This window comes from Nannobrachium achirus, assembly GCF_963921795.1.
Source record: "Nannobrachium achirus genome assembly, chromosome: 2".
Taxonomy (NCBI): domain Eukaryota; kingdom Metazoa; phylum Chordata; class Actinopteri; order Myctophiformes; family Myctophidae; genus Nannobrachium; species Nannobrachium achirus.
The window spans coordinates 20361269-20385694 of NC_137811.1; the positions used below are offsets into that span (position 1 = coordinate 20361269).

General features: G+C 40.9%; 2 protein-coding genes across 2 annotated transcripts in view; both read right to left on the reverse strand.

The window, feature by feature from the left end:
• Positions 1-3865: 3865 nt before the first annotated feature.
• Positions 3866-15101, reverse strand: gpn2 (GPN-loop GTPase 2). The gene is made up of 7 exons (XM_080751903.1): positions 15063-15101; positions 13504-13663; positions 12692-13021; positions 11608-11764; positions 9830-9990; positions 4862-4992; positions 3866-4227 (listed from the first exon to the last, which is right to left on the reverse strand). The coding sequence occupies exons 2-7, from the start codon at positions 13591-13593 to the stop codon at positions 4155-4157; spliced, it is 942 nt and encodes a 313-aa protein (XP_080608029.1). The 5' UTR covers positions 13594-13663; positions 15063-15101; the 3' UTR covers positions 3866-4154.
• Positions 15102-15777: 676 nt separating this feature from the next.
• Positions 15778-24426, reverse strand: part of gpatch3 (G patch domain containing 3) — a gene marked incomplete at both ends in the record, with an annotated part of 10449 nt that continues 1800 nt past the window's right edge. The window contains 7 exons of the mRNA XM_080740467.1: positions 15778-15961; positions 16326-16453; positions 17244-17365; positions 18232-18291; positions 21368-21542; positions 23131-23594; positions 24387-24426. The exon at positions 24387-24426 is cut by the window's right edge and continues 113 nt beyond it. Coding sequence (XP_080596593.1) covers positions 15778-15961; positions 16326-16453; positions 17244-17365; positions 18232-18291; positions 21368-21542; positions 23131-23594; positions 24387-24426 — 1173 coding nt within the window. The remainder of the gene's footprint in view (positions 15962-16325; positions 16454-17243; positions 17366-18231; positions 18292-21367; positions 21543-23130; positions 23595-24386) is intronic.

The window sequence follows — 24426 nt, forward strand, 5'->3', positions numbered from 1 at the left end:
CCCGTAGGAACGGCTCCGCACAGGGATTGGCTATAGTCGGTTGTCAGGCAACCGTTGCTTTGAGCTAGTATCCCACGACTACGAGTTGGTTTTATACGCACATACACAATTTCTTCTTTTACATAATAGTTATAAGCTAAAGACTTTTATGTTTAATACATACACCACGGTTAGATTTGTGGCTTAATAAATTGCTATTTTCTCAGAAGAAAAGACCCACGTAATATATACTGTTGTCTCTGCTTTAAGTGTAATGGCCGAGTAGGCCTATACACATTTGGACAGATATGTCTGTATGGGAGAGTGTTTTTTGCAGGTCGTTCAGTCCGAGTGTATCAAAGGGTGCGTTTGGAACTGCGCACCGGTTGTGTGCTCAGTGTAGTGAGTGCAGTAACCTCAGTAAAACTATGCCTAACTTGTACGTGTATTATTTATTATCAATCTGTCATGAATTGCTCTGACATCCGTGACACAGTGACGTGGTTCACTTTTCTTTAATAGTTTTTCCTATGCAAACCTCTAATAAAGTCAATCGATCAAGTTTACAGTACTTTAAGGCCCACAACACGTCGCAACGAGCTTGTAGATCCCCCCCAAATAATTGAGCGGTGAAGCCGCTCCTCTGAGTGGGTATGTCCGTATGTGGCTGGCTGGCTATGTCCTTATCATGGCAATACCTCTGCTGACACACACACACGTTAAGGGAGGGGCGCTGTTGAGCAGGCCAGGCACACACACACAGCCTTCACCACTCAGTTCACACGGGTGTGATTTTTCAGAAATGTTTCAACAACACAAGTTTAGTCTTATATGGGGGAAGCTTTCAATTTCTTTCTTTTTTTTTGAGGGGGACCCACATCAAATCTAGGGGTCCTCGTCTCCTCAACATGAACATGTTTATGAAACCGGTCTACTCTACTACGTTGGTTGTCAGCGCCGTGGTTGCCGTCGCCCCTGACAACCAACCAGCCAATCGCGGCCGCGCCCGACCGAGCGCTCCTCCGGGGCGATGGGGTCTATAGACTCTACCCTTCTGTCTCTGCTAGCAGAGAAACGCTGTGCTGTAGTGAGTGTGGGGGGATGGGCGGCCAGGCAGCCTGCCTCAGCCACAGACACACTGCTTTCGCTCTCCCCCCTCTCCTCCTCGCTAACATTGAACTACGCCGTGCAAACCTGACCCTATCTCAGTCACACTACATGTCTCAATAGTTGTTGAAGTGTGTGTGTGTCCCAGGCGAGGGAATGCAGGGTTTTTGGTCAAATAACACACACGTTTAGCTGCATTCTTCCAACAAAAAGACAAAGAGGGCAGGGGCGTATACACATACTAACATTGAATGAGCCTAGCAAAGGGCTGTGGTGGTTGGTGGTGATTACATGGGGGGCTTGTGAGCCTAAAAAGAGCTATAAAGTCAACTCCATGTTTACACTTTGTTTATATCGACTTTAATGATTGATGATTTGTGGAATGAAATCAAGCTGGATTCATATTTTTCGATTGAAGTGGGGCAAGACGCTGTCAGCTTTCTCTCTCTCTCTCTCTCACACACACACACACAGTCTCTCTCTCTCTCTCTCTCTCTCTCTCTCTCTCTCTCACACACACACACACACACACACACACAGTCGCTCTCTCTCTCTCACTCACACACACACACAAACACAGTCGCTCACTCTCACACACACACACACACACACACACACACACACACACACACACACACACACACAGTTTCTATCTCTCTCTCTCTCTCACAGACACACACACACACACACACACACACACACACACACCTCTCTCACTCCCACTCTTCTCCCCACACACACACACACTCCCCTCTCTTGCTCAGACCCTCTTTCTATCTCACAGGCGCGCGCGCACACACACACACACACACACACTTCTCTTCCTCTGTCTCACACTCCCTCTCTCTTTCTGTCTCTCACTCACACACACACACACACACACACACACACACACCACTCACTCCTCCCTCCCCCCTCTCTCTCGCACACACACTCACTACTCCCTCCCCTTCTCTCTCTCTCCCTCTCACACTCACTCACTCACTCACACACACACACTCCTCCCTCCCCTTCTCACACACACACACACACACACACACACACACACACACACACACACGCACACAAGCGCGTACATCTACCTCTAGGGGGCTTAAAAGGAAAAAAGGCAGGAAGTAGCAGTGAGGAGGCATACTTGATCACATGTACAAACATCGGAACACAATTTAACATTCTCGTGACACACCCCCTAATGTACTGAGCTGAGCAGCAGATTGCAGCCAGAGTATATCTGCTGTGTGCACAGTCTCACAGAGTCTGAAACCTGCACCATTTTACACACGATAAGAACCTCTAGCATTTTACATAACATTCTATTGCTCTCTCTATCTCTCTCTCTCTCTCTGTAAAACAACATGTTAAATGTGATCAAAACACAGCAAGAGAGAGCCTCTACAAGAGTAGAAACGTAACACATGACATTTCATGTTAGAAGGCATGTCTGGGCCTTTTATAACATGATTACGCTGCATCTAAATATGGATTTTGTTTTTAAGGGCCTTGGATTTCACAAGGTAGAACAGTCAAGATAATAAATAAACTGTGAGTTAACAACGGAAGATGATAATGTGTTCTAAGAGGAGTTTTTAGTGTCTTCTAAAGACAGAGGGTCTTGCATCCGAGAGACCAGACACAGGGCCAGTTGTGCAGAAACACAGATTTAATGTGGCTTCCTCTCCCCGCCTGACTTAATTTTTCTGCTCCGGTCGCCGGGAAGAGCTGGAGTGGAATTCCATGGTCCTGGGACCAGGACTTTGGGTGCACATTGTGCCACCTGCTGGATAGAAGGCAAGGCCTCGAGTATGCGTTTTCATCAAATTAATATCTTCTGCTGCCACACTTATGTTGTTGTTTTATGTGGTGCGACTGTACACCGCTTTGGCCTTTTATTTGTGATTCAGTGTTATGTCAATTTCCCCACTAACATATTCACATAGATGGTCCTTAAATGCACACATCTGTGGGTTAAGCAGATCCTGCTAGCTGCCTAAGTAGGGGAAAAACATTCACTCATGCACCAAAAATCTTGAACAGGCCTGCCTGGTACCCAAAAAAAATCCTCAGTGTGAGAGGGGAAGAAAATGCAGCTTAGTGCTGTGTATGTAGATCACAGTAGTTTTAGTGTTTTCAGAGACGGACAGTGGCATCTTTTTAGTCCAATATAATATCCTGGGAGGATTTTGATTCGGGAAGATATTTCCCCAAATAACTGTAACTACTTGGACACGCTTGGTTTGTCCTGAAAACTGTTGTAAATAATTGTTATTCAGATGACTGTACCCACCACAGCGTGGGTGTTGCTTTGCTTGTCTCTAAACTATGAGCAATAAAACAGCAATTACTGTTTAAAGGGCCCTAAACTTCATGGAAATGTGTACTATCCAAGTATGAAAAGGGATATCATATCGAAAGTGTAATGTTAAATCGCCGGGGTCTGACAATTGACAATCCCAACACACACACACACACACACACACACACACACACACACACACACACACACACACACACACACACACACACACACACACACACACACACACACACACACACACACACACACACACACACACACACACACAGTAGTTGCACCTATAATATGCTTCAAGTCTGACTTATCGACCCCGGTCAGGCCGTAGATTGTCCGTTGTCCGTGGAGCGATACTTCCACCGAGCGTCGTCTTCTTGATAAATATGGATCCGGTTTTAAACGACGCAATGGATTAAAAACACAGCCATAATCATGCTCCTTTAAGTACAAAGTATTTGTGTTTATTGATCACCGCTCCGTGCTCCTATTTTGTCAAGAAGACCACAAGTGAGAATTATTAATATCCATGCCACTATAATCTTGTTATGCAGTTCTGGCAGCAAGGACAGCATTTCCACTGGGCTTCAGTTTATTCTATCCTTGGAGTGACTGACTATTATGTGGAAGGTTAAGGTTACGGGTGGTTGTTTGTTGCTAGTTGTTATGTATCCTTGAAGGACTGGCGGTGTAGTTTCACATCTCTTTGTGTAAAGCAGTGCTGGAGAGGGAGAGTTTCATTCATTTTGTGTCCAGCGACTCACAAGTCCATCATTTCCTCCTCCACTGTCTTTTCATTCATGTCCACATATCTCTCCTGCACTCCAAGCGTTCTGGAGGTTACATAGTTAAGGAAGGAGCTAGAGCCAAATTCAACAAGTAAAAAAAGGTCTTTACACACCGCCGGGGCCGGGGACAAATAAATCATACGAAAATTAGTAATACTCGCCGGCAGCAGCAAATATTTTATGGTGTAATAAAAAAATAAAAAAAACTTGTTCGGAATAAAAATTAAGCCATAGTAATATTTCATCTTTGTATGTATGTGTTCATGACAGAACTGTAAAAAAAAAAAATATATATATATATATATATATATATATATATATATATATATATATATATATATATACAAAAAATATCTGTGCACTGTAAAGTCTATCATTTGAATAATGTCTTCATTCAGCCAGTACAGTATTGCTAAAATACTGTGAAGCTTCAGGTTTGAATATCAAGTGGCGATGAATCATAGTTGAGTCATCGGACCAATCGCTAAAAGAATACAAGCACAACTTGAACTGAACATACTATACTAAGTAACTAGTAACTATGTTACGTGTGGCGAGACATAACGTACTGTATGTAAAAAAAGCCATTAGTCTCCATTGTACGTTTTCCTAATGAGAACGGGCTTCCAGCAGTGAATCACAGCCTGAGTCATCACCAAAGCAGTTGGGGAAAGGATACGAGCTGAACTGGAAGTCTACCCCCACGGCGGCTGACATCATGGCCTGCAGATTCCTCTCCTCCAGGTCCCCGAAGCAGCAGCCGTTGGCTTTGTCTACCGTCCGCAGGACCTGAGTCATGCTTTCTTTATCCTGGACAGAAAGAGACGGAGGAACAAGTAGTACTCTGATTTAGTTTGACTAAAGTAAATGCAGCAATACCGGCAACAACATAAAAACAAATACGAGTTTACGAGTGAAGGGCCTGTAATACCCAGTATAAAAAGACCGTAAAAAGTCTTGTTTGGGATGTTCCTTTTAGGCAGGGTGTTTAACTGTACTTGTACTGTACTACATTTCAATTGTATTGACTATACTTGTACTGTTCTCCATTTTTGTCTAATAAAATAATCAACAATCTACAAACTCACAATGTGTCATGTATCATGTAGAAAGGGGCGTAAGTGATTAATGTATGTTTTGTAATAATAATCTATTCCTACAAAGTAACTAAAACTGTGAAATAATTGTAGAGGAGTGAAAAAGTACAATATTGTCCTCTAACACATGGAGTATGGAAATACTCAAGTAAAGTAAAAGTACCTCAAAATACACTTGAGTAAATGTTACTCTCCACCACTGGATGGAAGACAGCAGCATGAGGTCAGAGCTGAACATTACCAATGTTGTCAAAGGTACTTTTTTTTTATTCTTCTTACAAGCCTTTCTATTAGAAAACTGTAAATGTAATTCTGTCATCAATAAAGTAATGACAACATGAGGCAATCCTATCCCATTTCAGCATCTTGTTTCCTCCTTAGCAGTGTTGTTTTTAGTTTTAGTCAGTCTTTTGAATAAAATGTCTTTTAGTTTTAGTCATAATTTTGTCACCTGAATAGTTTTAGTTTTAGTCTAATTTTAGCCGACTAAATATCATAAGATTTTAGGCGACTAAACCTACAGTTGATTTAGTCAACTGAAATGTATTTTGGCAGGCCTTGATGGCATCGTAATGACTGATTTTACACTTGTTTGTGTGCTGAAAATGGCCGATCTACAAGCTCACAATGCGTCGCAGCGCGACGCATTGTGAGCTTGTAGATCTGCTATTTTCAGCACGCAACACCTGAGAGCAACCAAACATAAAATGACTGTCTTCTCCACTAGTCCCTCCCTAACGTTTTAGTCTAGTTTTTATTTTGTTGACGAAATTGTCAATATATTTAGATTAGTTTTAGTCATCAAAGCTTAGTTTTTATTTAGTTTTCGTCAGTGAAAAAACGCAGTCGACAAACATTTTTCGTCATAGTTTTAGTCGACGAAATCAACAGACAGACTCGTTCTGTTAAAAAATAAATCTACTTTTTACTCAAATCTCTATGCTGGATATATCAAAACACAGGCAGCCCGCTTCTCCCTTTGAAATGATTAAATTAATGTCTAAACTTGTTGAGTTATATTCATAGTGGCTCAGCTTCCAAGCCTCAGCGAGAAGAAGCTTGGCTCTTTCATGAATGATTGTTGTGTAAGGATAGCTTGACCTTCATGTGTAAAAGCTTCCCTCATTAGCTGACCTCCACCACTCAAGAGTTGAGAGGTTCCTTCTTTCTCGTCGCGCTACGCCTTTTAACTTGCACTCGTTAAATGCCATGGCAACCTGAGTCACCACTGGCTGCCAAAATAGTGGATTTTCATTATGGTGGAAATGCTGTATTGCCAATCTCAATGATTACGACAGAATACTGAAGACATTTTACATTGGTTTGTGTTCTTTGATGTGGCTTCAAACATCAGCTCTGATGGAGAAGGGCTCCGGCAGCGATTCCCAACCAGAGGGCCGGGCCCACCGGTGGGCCGTCAGGATAGTGCAACTTGGCCCCCAAATTATTGGCCAAACAAAACATTTGATTGATAATATAATATTAATTAAAACATTTAAATAAACATCACATTTAAAATGAATACACTGCTCTAAATTTTCCAAGCTACTTGTCATCAATATTGTTTTTGATTCATTCATTCTTGTTCAAATTCAAACTGTACTTTTCTAAATATTCTCTGAATACTGTATTTTAGATTCATCTGTTGTCTTCCGATTGTTTTCAGTTAAGCATACTTTATTCATTTTTTATGAGACAAAACTGATTATATTTGCTAACCGGCTGTTATTTGACTACTACATACATATTTGCATATGTTAATCCAATCATCCCGCTCATGCACGCAGTAGCTGTGCCTCCACAAGCCTCTATTTGTTCAGACGTTTGGTGGCAAGTCAAAACTACAATTTTACATGAGTGAGTACAAACAGGTTGGCGGTCCTCACTAAGCTGCAAACCACTCTAGAACAGCAGCCTCGTCGTGTAAGCTAACAAAATACAAGTGTTTTTATATGCTACATTCTCCAGATGGTTGCCTGTACAGGTAAACAGAAGCTTCCTTCCTTACCTTTCTTTCACATTTAGGTTTTTAGTACAGTGGGAGACACTTCACAGCACCAGCACCTGGCTGAAAGAGCTTCAGCCCTAGTTTGTCTGACATGCATTAACCCATTAAGTCCGGGAACACATTATTACTTTAACCATTATTTTATGCTTTAACTATTAAGAAAATAGCAGATATACAAGCTCACGTGGACCCCCTGTTGATGACCCTCTGCTCTAGAGTATGGACTGAAGTCTGAGGGCAATCGTATACTGTTGGCACAGTGGTTTTGAAAACACTCCTTAATTACGATTGCCCTCAGACTTCAGTTCATACTCTAGAGCAGAGGGTCTTCAACAGGGGGTCCACGGAGGTACTGCAAGGGGTCTGCAAAATTGTTGCTTGATTAAAAGATAATTGTTAGTGATAGATTGATAGTATTGACATTGGTTCTCAGTTAATGAGGTATGTTTATAAATGGCAGTGGTACCTGCATGATTATATTAATATGTCGATTATTTTAATGACCTAGTATTGAATGCACAATAACATGGTATGTTTATACTAATGAAACACAATTTTATACATAAAGATCCACTATACAGTATATATTTTAGCCTCCCCCCACTCTACAAGGTAGTACTTGGGGGATCCCTTCTCCATCTCCCCATCAGTTTGGGGGTCCCTGTCCTGAAAAGGTTGAAGACCTCTGCTCTAGAGGGTGATCGTTACATTGCCACTAGGCTCCCCTAGATTCAGGAACAACATGTCTGAGGATATATTAGGAGGGAGAAAAAACAAATCTGTTTCATATGACCAAAACCACACACCAGCTCTTAATTAATTGATTCCCTGATTGTGCCTATTTATTTATTCATTGAGCTATATGTAAATAAAACATTGGTGCGTGTCCAACAATGGGCAACAGATGGCTGCGTTTATGTAGGTTTTAATTTCAATCAAACACAACACCAGTCATTAGCACGCAATGTGCTACTAAATTAAAGACACCTGATGCCGGTTTGGAATTAAAGACTGCAGTGCAGACACCCAGACCTCCATGGTAAATGATTGTACAACACTGGTGTAACACAGTAACACAGTCCTTGGTGTTCTTGTATCCATTTGAGAGTGTACAAATGTAACCAATTAACTCATTGCATGCCAGGCCCGATAGTCCCGAGATTATTTCAATGTCTTTCCCTGCCAGGCCCGATAGTCCCGAGAATTTCCGCCATTTTGAAAAGAAAAAAAGAAAACAAATCAAAAAAAAAAAATTTTCAAATTTTTTTTGGACCCCAAAAAATGTAGTAGGCATGATAGAAATCGCGAAATTGCATGTTTAACCCCCATAGCAACCCCATCTATCAAACATGGCAGCCATCTTTGTTTACATTTTAGGAAAACATAATGGCTTGTATCTCATGAATGCCTGAACGGATTTCCATTCGGATTTTTTTGTTTGAAAGCTGTGAGCAATGTGGACACACGTGGTGCATTATCTAGGCATGGGTGTGCATGATCCGTGCACTATGAATTACATGGAAGTCTATGGAGACCAGAGGCACCATAGAGTACGAAGGTATTGTTAAATGGCGGGGAATGTGTTAATAAACCCTTATGGGTCCACTAATATTCATTTAGCTTCGTTGAGGCTGTATATACTGTTATAATAATGTTGCTGTCGGGCAGAAACATCTTATCTACACATTCTAAGTTTCTGTGTTTTTCTTTTTTTAATTTTATTTTTTTGGGCTTTTTGCCTTTATTGACCAAGGGAGGTCCAGTAGACTGACAGGAAATGGGGAGAGAGATGGGGACTGACATGCGGTAAACGTCGTCCGGATCGGGAATCGAACCTGCGACGCCGCGGCAACCATGCCTATGTGGCGGTGCCTATGTGGTATGCGCCTTGACCAGTAGGCCACCGGACGCCCCAAGTTTCTGTGTTTTTTGGTAAATTAATGGGCTCCTTGAACACACTACAGCGTCACACAAAAGCATCAAAAGTAGAACATCTGCAAGCTCAAAACGTGGTGCGGAGCGACGCATTTTGAGCTTATAATTTAGATCGGCTAGTTTGGTACTTTTTCATTTGAATCCCGGCTCCTCCTGTCCACATGTCTAAGTGTCCTTGGGCAAGACACTGAACCCCACATTGCCTCCTATGAGATGGTGGGTGCTAGCCTGCCACCATTGGTGTGTGAATGTGGAAAGTGAGGAAGCTGGCATCGAATGTTCGCCGTTTCACTTCCCATTGTATGAATGAATCGACCATTGTAAAGCGCTTTGAGCAATTGGAAAAGCGCTATAAAAATCAATCGATTATAAAAGTGACAGTTTTGGACATATGAGGTTTTTCTTTTTGTGGGATGTCAGCGTTATCTACAGAACTTCTTCTTGCCTTGCAACTGCGTCGCAACAGCTGTGCTGCCTTTGGTGTCTGAATTCCCCTTGAGCGATCAATAATCTTATCTCATGCAGTTACATTTTGCACACTCTCAGATTCAACCCTATTCAGAATTCTACTGTGAATTGTGAGAGTGGACTCCGGGTCTGTGTGTACCTGCACATTGAGAGGGACAAAAGAGACCAGACTGTAGTCTTGAATGACGTCCACCAGTTTCTCGTTTAGACGGCGGAACTTCTTGAAGAAGGGGTCTGCGGCCAAATGGTCCACAAGGTAGCTCAGATCCATGACCTCCGTGTAGAAATCCAGGTTAAAGGCTGCGCCACGGTAGAAGAGACAAAACAAAATAAATACAACGTTTACAAGACTAGATAGAATAAAGTCCTTTATGCAGAACGTCACATTGTCTAAATCATACATGGGCAACTGGCGGCCCGGGGGCCACATGCGGCCCCCACCATCACTTAATGCGGCCCGCAAGTCGATATTGGTATATTATATATTATCAATTTCAGCTGTTACGATTACAAACATGCAAACATGACCCACTTAAATTAGTAGCTTAATGACTAGTATAGCAGTATTAAAATCTTAGTCTTTTTTATGTCCAATGTATTTGTATGTAAGTTCATAAAGTTAACATGAGTATAACTAAATACATTTGAAATTAAATCATGTTACTTTTTACGATTCCAATTAAAAAAATAACAAAAAATAATTCAGGATTCTAATCTGCGACGCGTAGATCTGCTATTTTTGCTTCTTTTGTATGACATCCTAGAATGACAAAGTAGGATGTAGCAATATGCAAATGCATGTGGCCCTCTGGAGTGAAGTTGGAAATATAGTGGCCCTCTCCATCATCAAAGTTGCCCACCCCTGGTCTAAATGGACAGACATTACTAGTCTGGCATATGCCTGGAATCTGGATGTGTCAAAGAATTCTAATTCTGCCTTGGAAATCACACACGCATACACACACTCCAGCCAATATGATCTCACCCAGTTTTATGGGCTATTCGATTGAATCGATTATGAAAACAAGTATCGATGATACACAGTGTGAACTGGTAGATTTTAGTGCGCCACTGTTGTACAACAAAACATTAAATAGGGCTTAAGAGGTTACTCAGACCAAATTGATTTAGTTGATTATTAAAAAAAAATCTATTGTTGTTTACGTTTTTTTTACGTGCTTCTTAGTTATTTGATGAATGATCAATAACTCCCAACTAGGGATGGGACGATATGAACATTTCATATCACGATTATTGTGACAAAAGAAATCACGATTTACAATATTATCGCGATAATCAAAATCCATTATCCTGGGGCGGAACATTTGCCCCCCAAAATAGCCGTTCTACAAGCTCACAACGCGTCGTGTTGCGACACGTTGTGAAAGATATTTGATAGAGTGAAAAAAAAGCCTGTTTCAAGTACGTACAGTATAAGTACTTTTTTGGAGCGGTGAAAGCGCTCCCAATAGACAGGTATGTCTGTGGCTGGCTGGCTGGCTGGCTATGTGGCTGGCTGGATGGGTATGTCTGTAGCCTGGCAATACCTTGAGTGGCCACACAAGTTAAAGGAGGGGCGCTGTTGTGCAGGCACAACACACACACACACACACACACACACACACACACACACACACACACACACACACACACACACACACACACACACACACACACACACACAGATTCACCGCTCCACTTCGAACCGAGGTTTGATTTTACCAATTATAGAGGGTTTAAGTGGTACTGGATATGCAGCTCGGCAAATAAAAGGTGAATTGATCCCAGTGCATGACGAAGGACGAAATCTCCACGATACGATTATCGTGAGTGTTTTTTATCACGATAAACGATAATATCTCTTATCGTCCCATCCCTACTCCCAACAACAGAAAGGATTACGGTTGAAGCTCCTACCCAGTTTTCCGTACTGCTCGATCAGGTCCATCTTTGAGAGCACGTTGACGTGCGGCAGCTCCACGTGCAGCATGGTGGACAGAGAGGTGCACAGCACAGAGATGAACTTGGCCGGGTCGGCACAGTAATGAGAGTCCACCAGGTGGACCGCCGCCAGCTGCAGTACAGCAAGGGGAAAGCAGAGGAACAAGATGGGAGTTTGTGAGCACAAAGTATAGCGCAAACTCTGCATGTACAGATACATACATAGGTATTAAAAAGTCATTCAATTGTCACTTCAGAAATGTGCAGATACCCTCTATACACTTAAACGTTATGTTGGTTTGTTTACTGTTGAGTGAGAAAACAATATTGCACATTAGGTTACTCATCTGGGGACCCCACAAAATAATTTGGGGACCCCCCCTGGGGGAAAAGTAGGGGACCTGGTAAAGCGGGGGTTTGTGTGGGGCATTTGCTTTACCTTTATTGACACCGACAGTGGAGTTTGATCGATTGATTGAATACTTTATTGGCATAGGAAAAGCACAGGACCGTACAGTACAGATCAGATACTATGGGCTCTATTTTGATTGTCTTAAGTAGCTCTTATGCCTTAACTTAAAGGCCTGTCCATACTGTCTCCGACCACTGAACTTTTTGTCTAAGAGTTCTGACTTTCCGACGTGCAGCTTTCCGAACTCTACTACGGGGTAATGCTTTTCAGAAGATGCAAGTGACTTTATTTTGTAGTTGAACCGGACCTTTCCGACAAAAGGTTTGGTGGTCGGAGACACTATGGACAGGCCTTTAAATTAAGGCATAAGAGCTGGTACTTAAGACAATCAAAATAGAGCCCACGGTCTGCAAATAGGATTTAAACCCAATAAAGCACACTGGCTTGTTTACATTGGGGTCCTTTTGTACTCTTTGTCTTTAGAGAGACAGTAGGCCCGGGGATGACATTCAGCAAATTGGCCGGGAATCAAGTCTAAAGTTTACCATTCTGCTATTGTGTCGCTCAATATACTGTGTAGTAATATGGAACAGACAGTGCGTTGGATATTAAACATCTGAAAGAAGTCCCCTGCCAGCCTCCTCTCACCCTGAAGTTCCACTTGGCCAGCTGTGAGAAGATGTTCTTCACAGAGTTCTGGTGGGTGTAGAGCTCCACCTGGCCGGGGCAGTCGAACAGGAAGTAGGCGTCTGCGTGCTGCTTCAGCTTGGCCTCCAGCCAGTCCAGGTTGGCCTCCAGGTACTCCATGCAGTAGAGCAGCCCGCCGTTGGGCCCCAGCTTCAGGCCCTCCATCACGTCGTCCAGCGTCACCAGCTCAGAGATGTCCACGCCGCAGGGGTACGGGAGCCTCTCATTGGCCGGGTCCATGTTCACCACCACCACCTTGCGTCCCAGGTAGCCCAGGAACTCCTGCATGCCCTGGACGATTATCGTTGTTATCGTTTATCGTGATAAAAAAACACGGACAATAATCCTATCGTGGAGTTTAAAATGTATCGTGAAATTATCCTCCACTATGCACTGGGATCAATTCGCCTTTTCTTTGCCGAGCTGCATATTCATGGGTTGCATTTGTAGTCCTATACCAACACAGGTTTTCTGATTGGTGTAGATTAGAACATTAGTTCTATGCCAATCAGACAAATTGAAACACCTGTGTTGGTCCTCAACATGGCCGTTTAGGACTACAAATGCAACCCATGAATCAGGTACCATTTAATTGATATCTATAACTGGTCAAACGGACCTGGAAATAACGTACTTGATAGTATTTTTTTCACTCTCTACCAAATGTCTTTGCCAAAAAAAATTGGATTTACAAGCTCACAAGGCATCGCGTTGTGAGCTTGTAGATCGGCAATTTCTTTGGTCACAATAATCGTGACATGACATTTTCATACCCTGCAGTAGGTGGTCTTGCCCGAGCCCGGGGGGCCGATGACCACCTGGCCGAAGCGTAGCATCTGAGCTGCTGAGGGCTGGTTGGACATGGTTCCAGTAGAGTACCGCCCAAGTCGTGACGTCACTCGCTCATCCCCTGGGTCGCGGAAGTAATTTCCTCTATGGAGAATAACATTGGGTCATCTTGTCAGGCGAGGTGGCTCTGTATTGTTTACGATAGTCAGTCACTCATATTCAATACTGGCGAAAATGTAACTAATTCGGCAGCAGTAACATTAGTTTTCTTGCTCAGTTGATGCTTAGAATCCATGAGTCAAACCGCTCTATACCAGTGGTTCTCAACCAGTGGTCCGGGGTCCACCTGTGGTCCTTGAGACCACAGCTAAATGAAGGAGAGTTTGTAACTGCATGGACCCTTATAAATCTTTAACTCAAGAGCGTAATATTAAACAAAATGCACCATATGGGTCCATTTAATTTTACGCTTTCGAGAGTTAAATTATTGATAAACATCTGCATTGATTACTTAATTTACAAGAAGTCTACACAAATTAGAGAATGTAGAAGAATTGTTATTTTGATCATCGTTTGCCTGTTGTCTCTCTTACTGGTACCACATCAATACAGCATAGAGTTTTGGGTATGAGAGGCTACATCTCATCAGATGGTGGTCCGTGGCTCAAATGCTCAATAAATAATTGACCTGGATATGAAAAGGGTTGACAACCACTGCTCTACACCAACCAGGTCACTGTGATGATGCTGGTGATTGGGCCAACATCTGAATGGATGGACAGATGGAAGTACAGGTAGATGCTAGTGTCCACGTTGTTATCTGGCTGGCCTGGTACAGGAGATGGATGGATGTCCAATGAACTACAGCCATCATTATGTGTATTCCTCATCCGACACTGAACTATATAGACCTATATACTGTATGTAGAGCAACTAAAACACGTTTGGGAGAAAAAAAACTGCTGCTATTTGCACACTATTTTAAATAGGCTACTTGTGAAAAATTGCTGTCAAAGGATTTTATATACCAATACGTGACTGCAAAATACAAAAGCAAAATTGTATCAAAAAAGCTTTTACCAAGCTATGGTTGCCTACATGTCTATGAGTTATGGTTTTGTAAGCTAGTTTTTCCCAAGTTGCAATGTTACATATAGCCGTTTACACATTTATTCCCCTTAAATGTACATTCATTTCTCAGTTTAGTTTTTTACACTTGCTTTGGCAAGTCTCGTCACTCTCATGCATCGCATGCCATTAAAGTTCCTTAGAAAATAATTTAACTGACACGTCTGTCAGTGTCAGTTTTAAGATCAGATGTGTTAGTATTATATTAGTTTAGGTTGTTAAAGAATAAAATACGAGCCCTGGCTTGGAATAAGGTTTATGTCACTGTTGTAACGTTACAAGTTTGACTCAATTAGCTTTTGAAAAGCAGGGATAACATGTTAGAACAACAAATGCAACGTACTTTATGCTTTATATTATAAATTATCATCGTAAAGTATGTTTATTATGTCATTAGTTAACAGTATGTAAATACCTGCTGCTCTCTGCCGCCACCGCGTTTGTGTTGTTGTCGCACTACTCTGAACGACTTCCGGGTTATTTCAATTTGTTTTCAAAATAAAATCAACTCTATGTGGAATTTAATGAATAGTTCTGCGTAGCCAACGTAGCTATTAATATTGAGCTGAATACTTTACATTTGTGTTGAATGAACATGTAATAGGCCTAAAACAAAAAGTTAAACAATGTTATTGCAATAATGTGCCGCCCCGAATATTAAATGTAACATTATGAAACAATAAATGACCAACAACTCTTTCTACCTATTTAAAGCAGATAAACTTACAATGAAAATAAACTGGAGGGAATGTTTAAAATATTTTATTACACAATTAATAACAAAGAAATGAAGTCTGCAGAGTCATACTTGGGTCTGCAAACGAACACAAAACGTGTAGAAATAATGTCATCTTCGTGGTCCAATACTGCCCCCTGGCTGCCAGCCTCTGAACTTCATGCTGGTTTTTTGTTGCCTTCTCAACACGCCGTCACCTTGATCCACTTCTTTAGGTTCATCATACTTTGTAGAAATATGAAAGTCAAATTACCAACAACTCCTTCTAACTATTTAAAGCAGATAAACTTACAATGAAAAGAAACTGGAGGGAATATGTTTAAAATATTTTATTACACAATTAATAACAAAGAAATGAAGTCTGCAAACGAACACAAAACGTGTAGAAATAATGTCATCTTCGTGGTCCAATACTGCCCCCTGGCTGCCAGCCTCTGAACTTCATGCTGGTGTTTGGTTGCCGTCTCAACACGCTGTCACCTTGATCCACGTCTTTAGGTTCATCATACTTTGTAGAAATATGAAAGTCTTTTCTGGCCTTTTTAACAGGATACACGTTTAACTTCTCTCCATGATACCTGTAGAAACAGCAGAATTACATGCACGCGTCAAGGAAATGATCAAATGTGATGAGGAAGTACACTGACTCATATCGTCACTGTCGGGCAGAAACCTCGTATCTCCAAGTTTAAAATGTGTACTTTTTCAGGCAAGGCCGTCGCACAAAAGTAGTGAAAACAGCCGATCTACAAGCACACAACGCCTCGCGGTGCGAGGCGTTGTGTGCTTGTAGATCGGCTGTTTTCACTAGTTTAGTTCATTTTTTTAAATGATATAAAAAACGAATGGTTTTGGACATACAAGGTTTTCACCCGACAACGACGATATTCTAGCTTTGTCTCTTATTTTTTTTTTTTTTTTTTTTTTTTTTACACTACTCACCCAAAACCTCTTTTGCATTTGGGATGCTGTCCGTCGTTCTCCAGGGCAGCAGGGATCCCCACCTGGCTGTTCCCCAGACCTTCTCCATCCTTCCACCCCTGCTTCTCCATCACTTTACGGCCAAAACCCTGATCCAAGAAAATCAACGACACAACATCTAGTTCAGTCACTGGTTCTCACACCTTTTCTTTATTATTATTATAAGGAGCCCCATAACTCTAGTCTCACGTAGCCATACAACTATTACACCATCTCCGAATGCTATTATAGAGTCTATTTATAGAGTCTGGAACTACACATCCACTTTATTGCATTTGAAAATTGTGGGAGGCAACCGTCTGGCTCGCAACACTACCATAACTCTGACAGTGTACACATGGAAACAAATGGACCCCTAAAGGTACATTTGGTTCTAGTCATGTAACAATTTATCGTAAATCGATTAAAATCTATTCAAACTGGTGACAATTTCAATTGATTTAATTAAATATATATATTAATTGCGATGCAAACAGCAGAGGGCACGTAAAAAAAAGTAGGATCTTTGTAAGAGAATTGATTAAAAAAAATGTTTTCAGTCATTTGCTACTGTATTGAAAAGAGAACAATAGAAAACACAGTATTGTAAAAATACTGGGTTTGTGTAAGAGAAATAGAAATGTGAAAAATGGTATCGTGAACCAAGTATTGTGATTCAAATCGTGTTGTGAGTTGAGTGAATCGATACATGCCTATTTTGGTTCCATTTGTATACACCCTCAGAGATACAAACTTCTAAGGGTTCATTTGGAACGTCCTCAAGGAACCCTGAGAGTCCCTGGACCTCACATTGAGAACTACTGATCTAGTTCAAGCTCCAGGATAAAACTATATAATAATTTAATAGTCAAATAAACTATGGTGGTGAGAAATCACTACCTTAGTAAATTTCTCAAAGCTGCCAATTGGTTGGCCACAGCCCGACCTGTCTTCAAGCCCATCCCTCAGCCTCTTTTCATAGCGCATGCGCACGTAGTCTCTGGAGTCCATGTCACCACCGTCTGTGGGGAGGGGAAAATAAGGATAGTGATTATTTATTTGTATAGCGCTTTCTGAAAAATGCTGGAAAAAATGTTTACAGAATGTTAAAAAAGCAGCAATCTCAGCTAAATCAGAATACAACAATAAATGTCAAACAGAAAACAAATGAAAAAACTAAATAGAGCTATCATAGGCAAGTTAAGTTAAGAAAGGTATGTTTTAAGTTTTTAAGTTTAAGAAAGGTATGTTTTAAGTTTTTAAGTGATTTAAAAGAAGCCATTGATAGCTCCTCAGTAAGCCTAGAAGCCCGGACCGCAGAGTTTTAGGAACAAGCAGGAGGACCCTGTGGTGGAATTCAGATCAATCAATAATCATGAAAATGAGGAGACAAGACAATTATATTAGGTGGTGGTGTGGTCAAGTTTATGTAACATGATATCATGGACAGAAGTACAGTTTAACACTCTGGTCAGTGGTAAAGTAGTTCTGCCAAGAAGAATGGTCAGACACTAGAGTTATACTGTGTGGCTTCAAGGCCTCTGGAACGAGCTGTACCATAACAAGATAGGCTTTACCAAAACAATAGTGACTGAGGCCTACTGAAGGCCTCTCTACTCCTAACTATCAAGTATTAGTATCATCATAAAGACCTAGATATTAATATAATCAATGAACACATGATCTACTCTATAATGTCACACATAATCAATCATGATAATCTCTAATCTACTGCAATTTATCTGTGAATCTAAGGCATGCACAGGGCAGCCTTTCTGAAAAACATAAGATATGTTTAACTAAAGGGCAAAAAAAATCATAATTTAATTTCCAGGTCAAATGATATGAAAACATGCAAAGGCAATAAAAACATGAAAATGTGAGCTACCTTTGTCATAGTAAACACTCATGTCAACGTCCCAGTCATCAGCGGTTTGCTCATCAAAATCTACGGGAAAAGTTAAAAAGGAGACAAAATCAATTCATGACTTAGCTCATCTCATTCATGACCATGTACTATTAAGCGTTAAGAACAAATCTTTAAAAGTCATACCTACTATACATTCATTTCTAGAATTAACCTTTCACATCTTAAGACAGCTATTCAAATACTTAATTTAAAGGAGACAACCAGATCTTATTTTATTGTTGTGTGGGACACGATCAACACAATCCTGAGTTATTTTTTGTGTTCAATCTGTGTTTTTAGATATTTTAGTATTTCAGCCGATTTCAGCATGCTACAACTGGTCATATGATGCATCATATGACCAGGTGTAGCATGCTGAAATACTAACATATCTAAAAACACAGATTGAACACAAAAAACAATTCAGGATTGTGTTGATCGTGTCCCACACAACAATAAAATAAGATCTGGTTGTCCCAGAGGTGACCTGGTCCTTTAACACTTGTATAAAACCTACTGGCCGATTTGCAGCCTGCACCTACAGTAAACAAGGTATAAAACCAGAGGGTTATGCTGCATTCACACTGAGAGAAGCCAAGCAAATGGTTTGCTTGGTAATTCAATGTAATGTCTATGCAAACCAGCTTTTAAAATTTCCAAGCTTTTTTTCGAGCATGGAAATTTTAAAAGCTGGTTTGCATAGAGAATACATTGAACTAGAAATACTGTTCCTTCGAAACAGTGTGGGCTCGATTCCAACCCAACAAATAGGATACTTTAAGGTACTGTAAGGTACAGTACCCTACAGTATTGTACTGTACCTTACTGTACTGTACTGTACTGTACTGTACTCTACTGTACTGTACCTTACTGTACTTTACTGTACCTTACTGTACTGTACTCTACCTTACTGTACTATACTATACTGTACTCTACTGTACCGTACTGTACCTTACTGTACTGTACTCTACTGTACCTTACTATACTGTACTTTACTGTACTCTACTGTACTTTACTGTACTCTACTGTACTTTACTGTACTCCACTGTACCTTACTGTACTTTATTCTACTTTACTGTACTTTATTGTACTTTACTGTACTCTACTGTACTTTACTGTACTCTACTGTACCCTACTGTACTGTACTGTACCTTACTGTACTGTACTTTACTGTACTCTACTGTACCTTACTGTAGTGTACCTTACTGTACTATACTATACTGTACTCTACTGTACCGTACTGTACCTTACTGTACTGTACTCTACTGTACCTTACTATACTGTACTTTACTGTACTCTACTGTAATTTACGTTACTCTACTGTACTTTACTGTACTCCACTGTACCTTACTGTACTTTATTGTACTTTACTGTACTTTATTGTACTTTACTGTACCTTACTGTACTTTACTGTACTCTACTGAACCTAACTGTACTTTTACTGTACTCTACTGAACCTTACTGTACATATTCTATGTGTTCTAGAGGTGTATATTGAGTGCATATACTGTAGGTTAACAATCCCAGATCACATCTGTCCTCCACTATGTCTATAACCAAGGCGTTCTTCTATGTGGCCACTCCAGACTGAGGAGTGGAGCATGACTTTTATTGTGTTTGTGGATCTGATTTGAAAATGCATCGGTTGTGATATCTCCCTGAAAACCAACAACAACCACTAATACGGCTGATTGTCCCTGCGGGTTCTAGGATATATACTGTAAATCCCATTGCCCGGGATCCTAAAACCTTATTCTTTTTAAGAACAATTTCTAAAACACTACAAAACATGTCTCAAAGACAAATACAAGCAAACGTCTTCACAGTAACACAGTAACAGTTGTTTGTGTGTGTGTGTGTGTGTGTGTGTGTGTGTGCGCGTGCGTGCGTGTGTGTGTGTGTGTGTGTGTGTGTGTGTGTGTGTGTGTGTGTGTGTGTGTGTGTGTGTGTGTGCGTGCGTGCGTGCGTGCGTGCGTGCGTGCGTGCGTGCGTGCGTGCGTGTGCACATTGTAGATCAACTTCATAGCAGTATTAAGTGGTCCATCTATGTTTTTTATTAATAATAAAATCTGCAAAGTAACAAGTAACTGAGGCTGTCAAATGCTGTATTTATAGTAGAGTATATGTAACAAAAATGGAAAGTAGAGTAAAAGTACCTCAAAATTGTACTGTAGGTACAAGTACTTGTATATACTTGAGTAAATGTACTTAGTTACTTTGCAGCACCACAGAACAGCCAATGACAGACAGGCCTTTAATCACAGCTGTCTCAATCAGTAGAGTGGAGAGGGACATTTATAGATATTTGTAGTTTTAACTCAGAATATATACATCACAAAGCTTAGATATTTGGATCAAATCAGAGAGCAGACCTGTGTGAACGCAATGATATAGATAGCATATCTGAAGTGTGAACACTGCAGCCACAGCGCCTTAACATAAACATGGGTCTATTATCCTTCTCTCCACTCACTAAACCCATTGGAAATGCATTGGGTGCTTAAAGTTAAACATTTTATTTTTTTATATTTATACTACAAAACATTTCAAAACCAAAAATACAAGCACACGTGTCCTCAGTAAGCTGAACACATAAAAATTTGAATGGTGTTGAAAGGTGTAAGCGTTTAAGAGATGAAGCGTGCCAAAGTTTTGAGGATACTGACTAGTATAGTATAGAAATAAATAATGAAGATAACATACGTGTGCTCGCCTTCCAGGCGAGCCCACAATTACCAAGCAAACCATTAGCTTGGCTTCTCTCAGTGTGAATGCAGCATCGGAGCAGTGTTTCTCAAACTTATTTCTGCATGGGCACACTTTTCACTGTCGGGAAGAAACCTTGTATCTCCAAGTTTCAAAAATGTGTACGTTTCTAGGCAAAGTAAAGCCCTGCTTCAGTAGTGAAAACAGCAGATCTACAAGCACACAACGCCTCGCACCGCGTAGATCGGCTGTTTTCACTAGTTTAAATCATTTTTTAAATGATAAGTACAATACTGGCTTTCAAGCAGTTTCAAGGGGCACACTTGACCCTTCTCAGGGGCACACCAAAGGTCCCCAGGCACAGTGGTTGAGAAACACTGGGTTAGAGAGTCTGTGTTGTGTTGGTTACCTCCTTCCTCCTCGGCCCAGTACTGGGCGTCGGTGTAGAACACCAGGCCCGAGCCTCCCTTCTCCCACTTCAGCTCGATCTCCTCCTCAAACAGCCTCTCCTTGCAGCGCTCCTGGCTGGTGACGTCCTCGTGCAGGGCCTCGTGGCGCTCCCACTCCTCACAGCGGTCCTCATCCTGCGCAAAAAACAAGAGGAAACCCAAAAGGAGATGGGAAAGCAAATGTGCGTACAGTTAATATGTGAAAGAACGAAGACGCTGCTCATTCTGCGCAAATGCACGTATTAGGGGTGGGCGATATGGTGATAATTATCGTTGAGACGATACAATGTCTCCACGATATGCCTTTTCAAAGGTATCGTATATATCGTGATACACTTGATGGAGCCTTGTAAAAAATCCTGTTTAATCGTTAATACAGAGATTCATTGCAGAATTCAACTAAACCTGCATTTTGGTCAAAATCATCAGTTCTCAAACTTTAAAATGTCAAGGTCTCCACTTAACTCTGACAGTATACAAATGAAACCAAATGGACACGTAAGGGTCTATTTGGTTTCTTTTGTAGAGTTCATTTGTATAGAGAGTTACATACCTGTAAAGTTCAATTTAAACCTCCCAAAAGGAACTCAGAGAGTCTAGTTTTTGTCAAGTAACTTGAAAAATAACCATAAAAACCAACGTGAAAAAGAATCATGATAAAATCGTGTATCGTGATACAGCTTGGAAAAATATCGTGATATTGTATTTTTCCATATCGCCCACCCCTAGCACGTATCCTCTCATTAATTGCAACATAGGCACAGTATAAATATGAAACTGAATCAGTGACACGCATCAAGAACCACTTAATTTAAAAACACTTCTCTGGCTACTTTTTGTGTACTGTACACCCTATACAGTTTTTAAGTTGCTTGATTCAATATTCACCCTGGTTCTGGTAACGGATATCGTCCTTTTAATTAATGGTTTATTTCATTATGTTAATATTTTCTGCAATGTAATCCAAGTCCATGCATTAAATATAAGGAATACAAATAAATAAATGCAGTTCTCCGCGTTCATTAGAAGGACAATATCAGTCAGTCACCAGAAGCAGGGACATGTTTAACATGAAATTTGAAGTTGAATTGGCTTACATGAAACAGGAGAGGAGCGTGTTATCAAATGAACATCAAATATCTAAATATTGCAAGCAACTTAAAAACTGTCTGAAATGCACACAAACGTCCTAGTAGATGTGAAAATTACCCCAGAAGTGTTTTTAATGAAGTTGGAATATATTGAAAGAATGACAATGCAGAAGATATTAAGACATAAACTATCCTCATGTATCTCCAAGCTAGAAGAGCTGTGGCATTATGCTGGAAAAGTGTTGAAGCCCCAACATTGAGGATGTGGCATAGGGAGCTCATGAACTCTGTCGGGCTGGAGAGATTGACATAAAGTTTGGGGTAGACAGAGTGATTTTGAACAGCTGTGGGAGATGTATATGAATAACATGGAAATAACTATCTAATAACAATAATATGGTAGTAATAACAATATATGGTTAAAGATTTTTTTTGTAAATAATGTATGGGAACGATGTATTTATTACTACTTTAAATAGGCATGTGCAGGTGGTATGTGTGTGCATGTGTGTGAATGTGAGTCTTAATTATATTTTTATGTATTGTATGTAAAAAGAAAACCCCCAATAAAAATATATATAAAAATAAAGAAAAAAACTATCCTCATTTAACTTAAATGGATATAAACCTACATCATCTGCATTAGACTGCCCATCTTCCTCATCCAACTCCTCCTCCTCTTCCTCCTCCTCCTCAACCTGCGCCGCTCCTTGGCCACGTGGTCGCCGAGGTCCTGGCGGTCTAGGGGTCACTCCACCAGGGCCTGCTATTTCATGCCCCGCAGCCGTGAAGACGTTCTCTTCCGTCCGTGGCACCGTGAAGGTGTCCTGGTACTGGAAGGGGACGTTCCCGTAGCGGCGGTTGCAGCTGGTCTTGGGGAAGGTGAGGCCCAGCTTGCGGATGAGCCGCGGAGGCAGACGGCACGACTGGATGAGCTGGAGGAAGACTTTGATGGTGGTGCCCACGTTGCCGTTCTCCATCAGGGCCGGGGGGTTGAGCTCGGGCAGAGCTCTGAGGTCGGCCTCCGTGAAGCACTCCGTCAGCGCCACGCGCCGCCGCTGCTGCAGTTTCGTTTTGTAGGGGAATAGATGCTCATCTGAAACGGGAAAACAATTTGTTGTAATTAAAGGATGCATGTACTAGTGATGCGTTTTGCATCATATGATGCAAAACGCATCACTAGTACAAGCTGAAATACTAAAATAACTAAAAACACAAATTGATTGAACACAAAAAATAACTCAGGATTGTGTTGATTGTGTCCCAAACAACAATAAAATAAGATAGGGTTGTCCCAGAGGTGAAGTGGCTCTTTAAGAGTTTGTGAAGCACAAAATAAAAACTAGAGCCTAACAAAATGACAAATTTTATATGTGATGTGAGACTAATTGTCTGTAAAATTGAATATCTTAAACACTAATTCTCAGCCATGTGACGAGTTTTGAAGTTGGATGGCGCTGTTTGATAGCTTATGGCTCACCAAATATTTTCTGATTCTACTGGACGTCACCTGACACGTCGATGACGTAGGTAACCGGAACAAAAAACGTTTTTTTCTTCTTTTGAATTAAAAGAAGAAGAAAAAAAAAGCCGTAAGCGAATGTGTATGGGATAGAGGCTGGGAGCAAGGTTGACGCAGAAGCCAATATATTTAGAGTGGATCGTCGCGAGTGGACAGGGATTATTTTCCGATTCTGCTTTGAATCCGAGCGACGCAGACTATTCAACAATTTTTCAAAGGTATGTGAAGAAAGTTATTTTTCACGGCATAGAATGAGTGTTAATAATATTGTGATAATATGTATTTATTATATCCCGCTGGCCTAACAAAGCATATCAAACTGGAGGTGTTTGAAATGAAGAGGGTTTTGACTATCACTGAGCTAACCTGTTTGCTGTGACACTCTGATTCTCTTGATGACACATCG

Excerpts from the sequence above, each read along its gene's own strand:
- gpn2 (XM_080751903.1), bottom strand. The coding sequence starts at position 13,593 with ATGTCCAACCAGCCCTCAGCAGCTCAGATGCTACGCTTCGGCCAGGTG. Across the intron at positions 13,022-13,503 it reads GCAAGACCACCTACTGCAGG|GGCATGCAGGAGTTCCTGGG; the intron begins GTATGAAAATGT and ends ATAATCGTCCAG. Across the intron at positions 4,993-9,829 it reads TTGTCCCTCTCAATGTGCAG|GATAAAGAAAGCATGACTCA; the intron begins GTACACACAGAC and ends CTTTCTGTCCAG.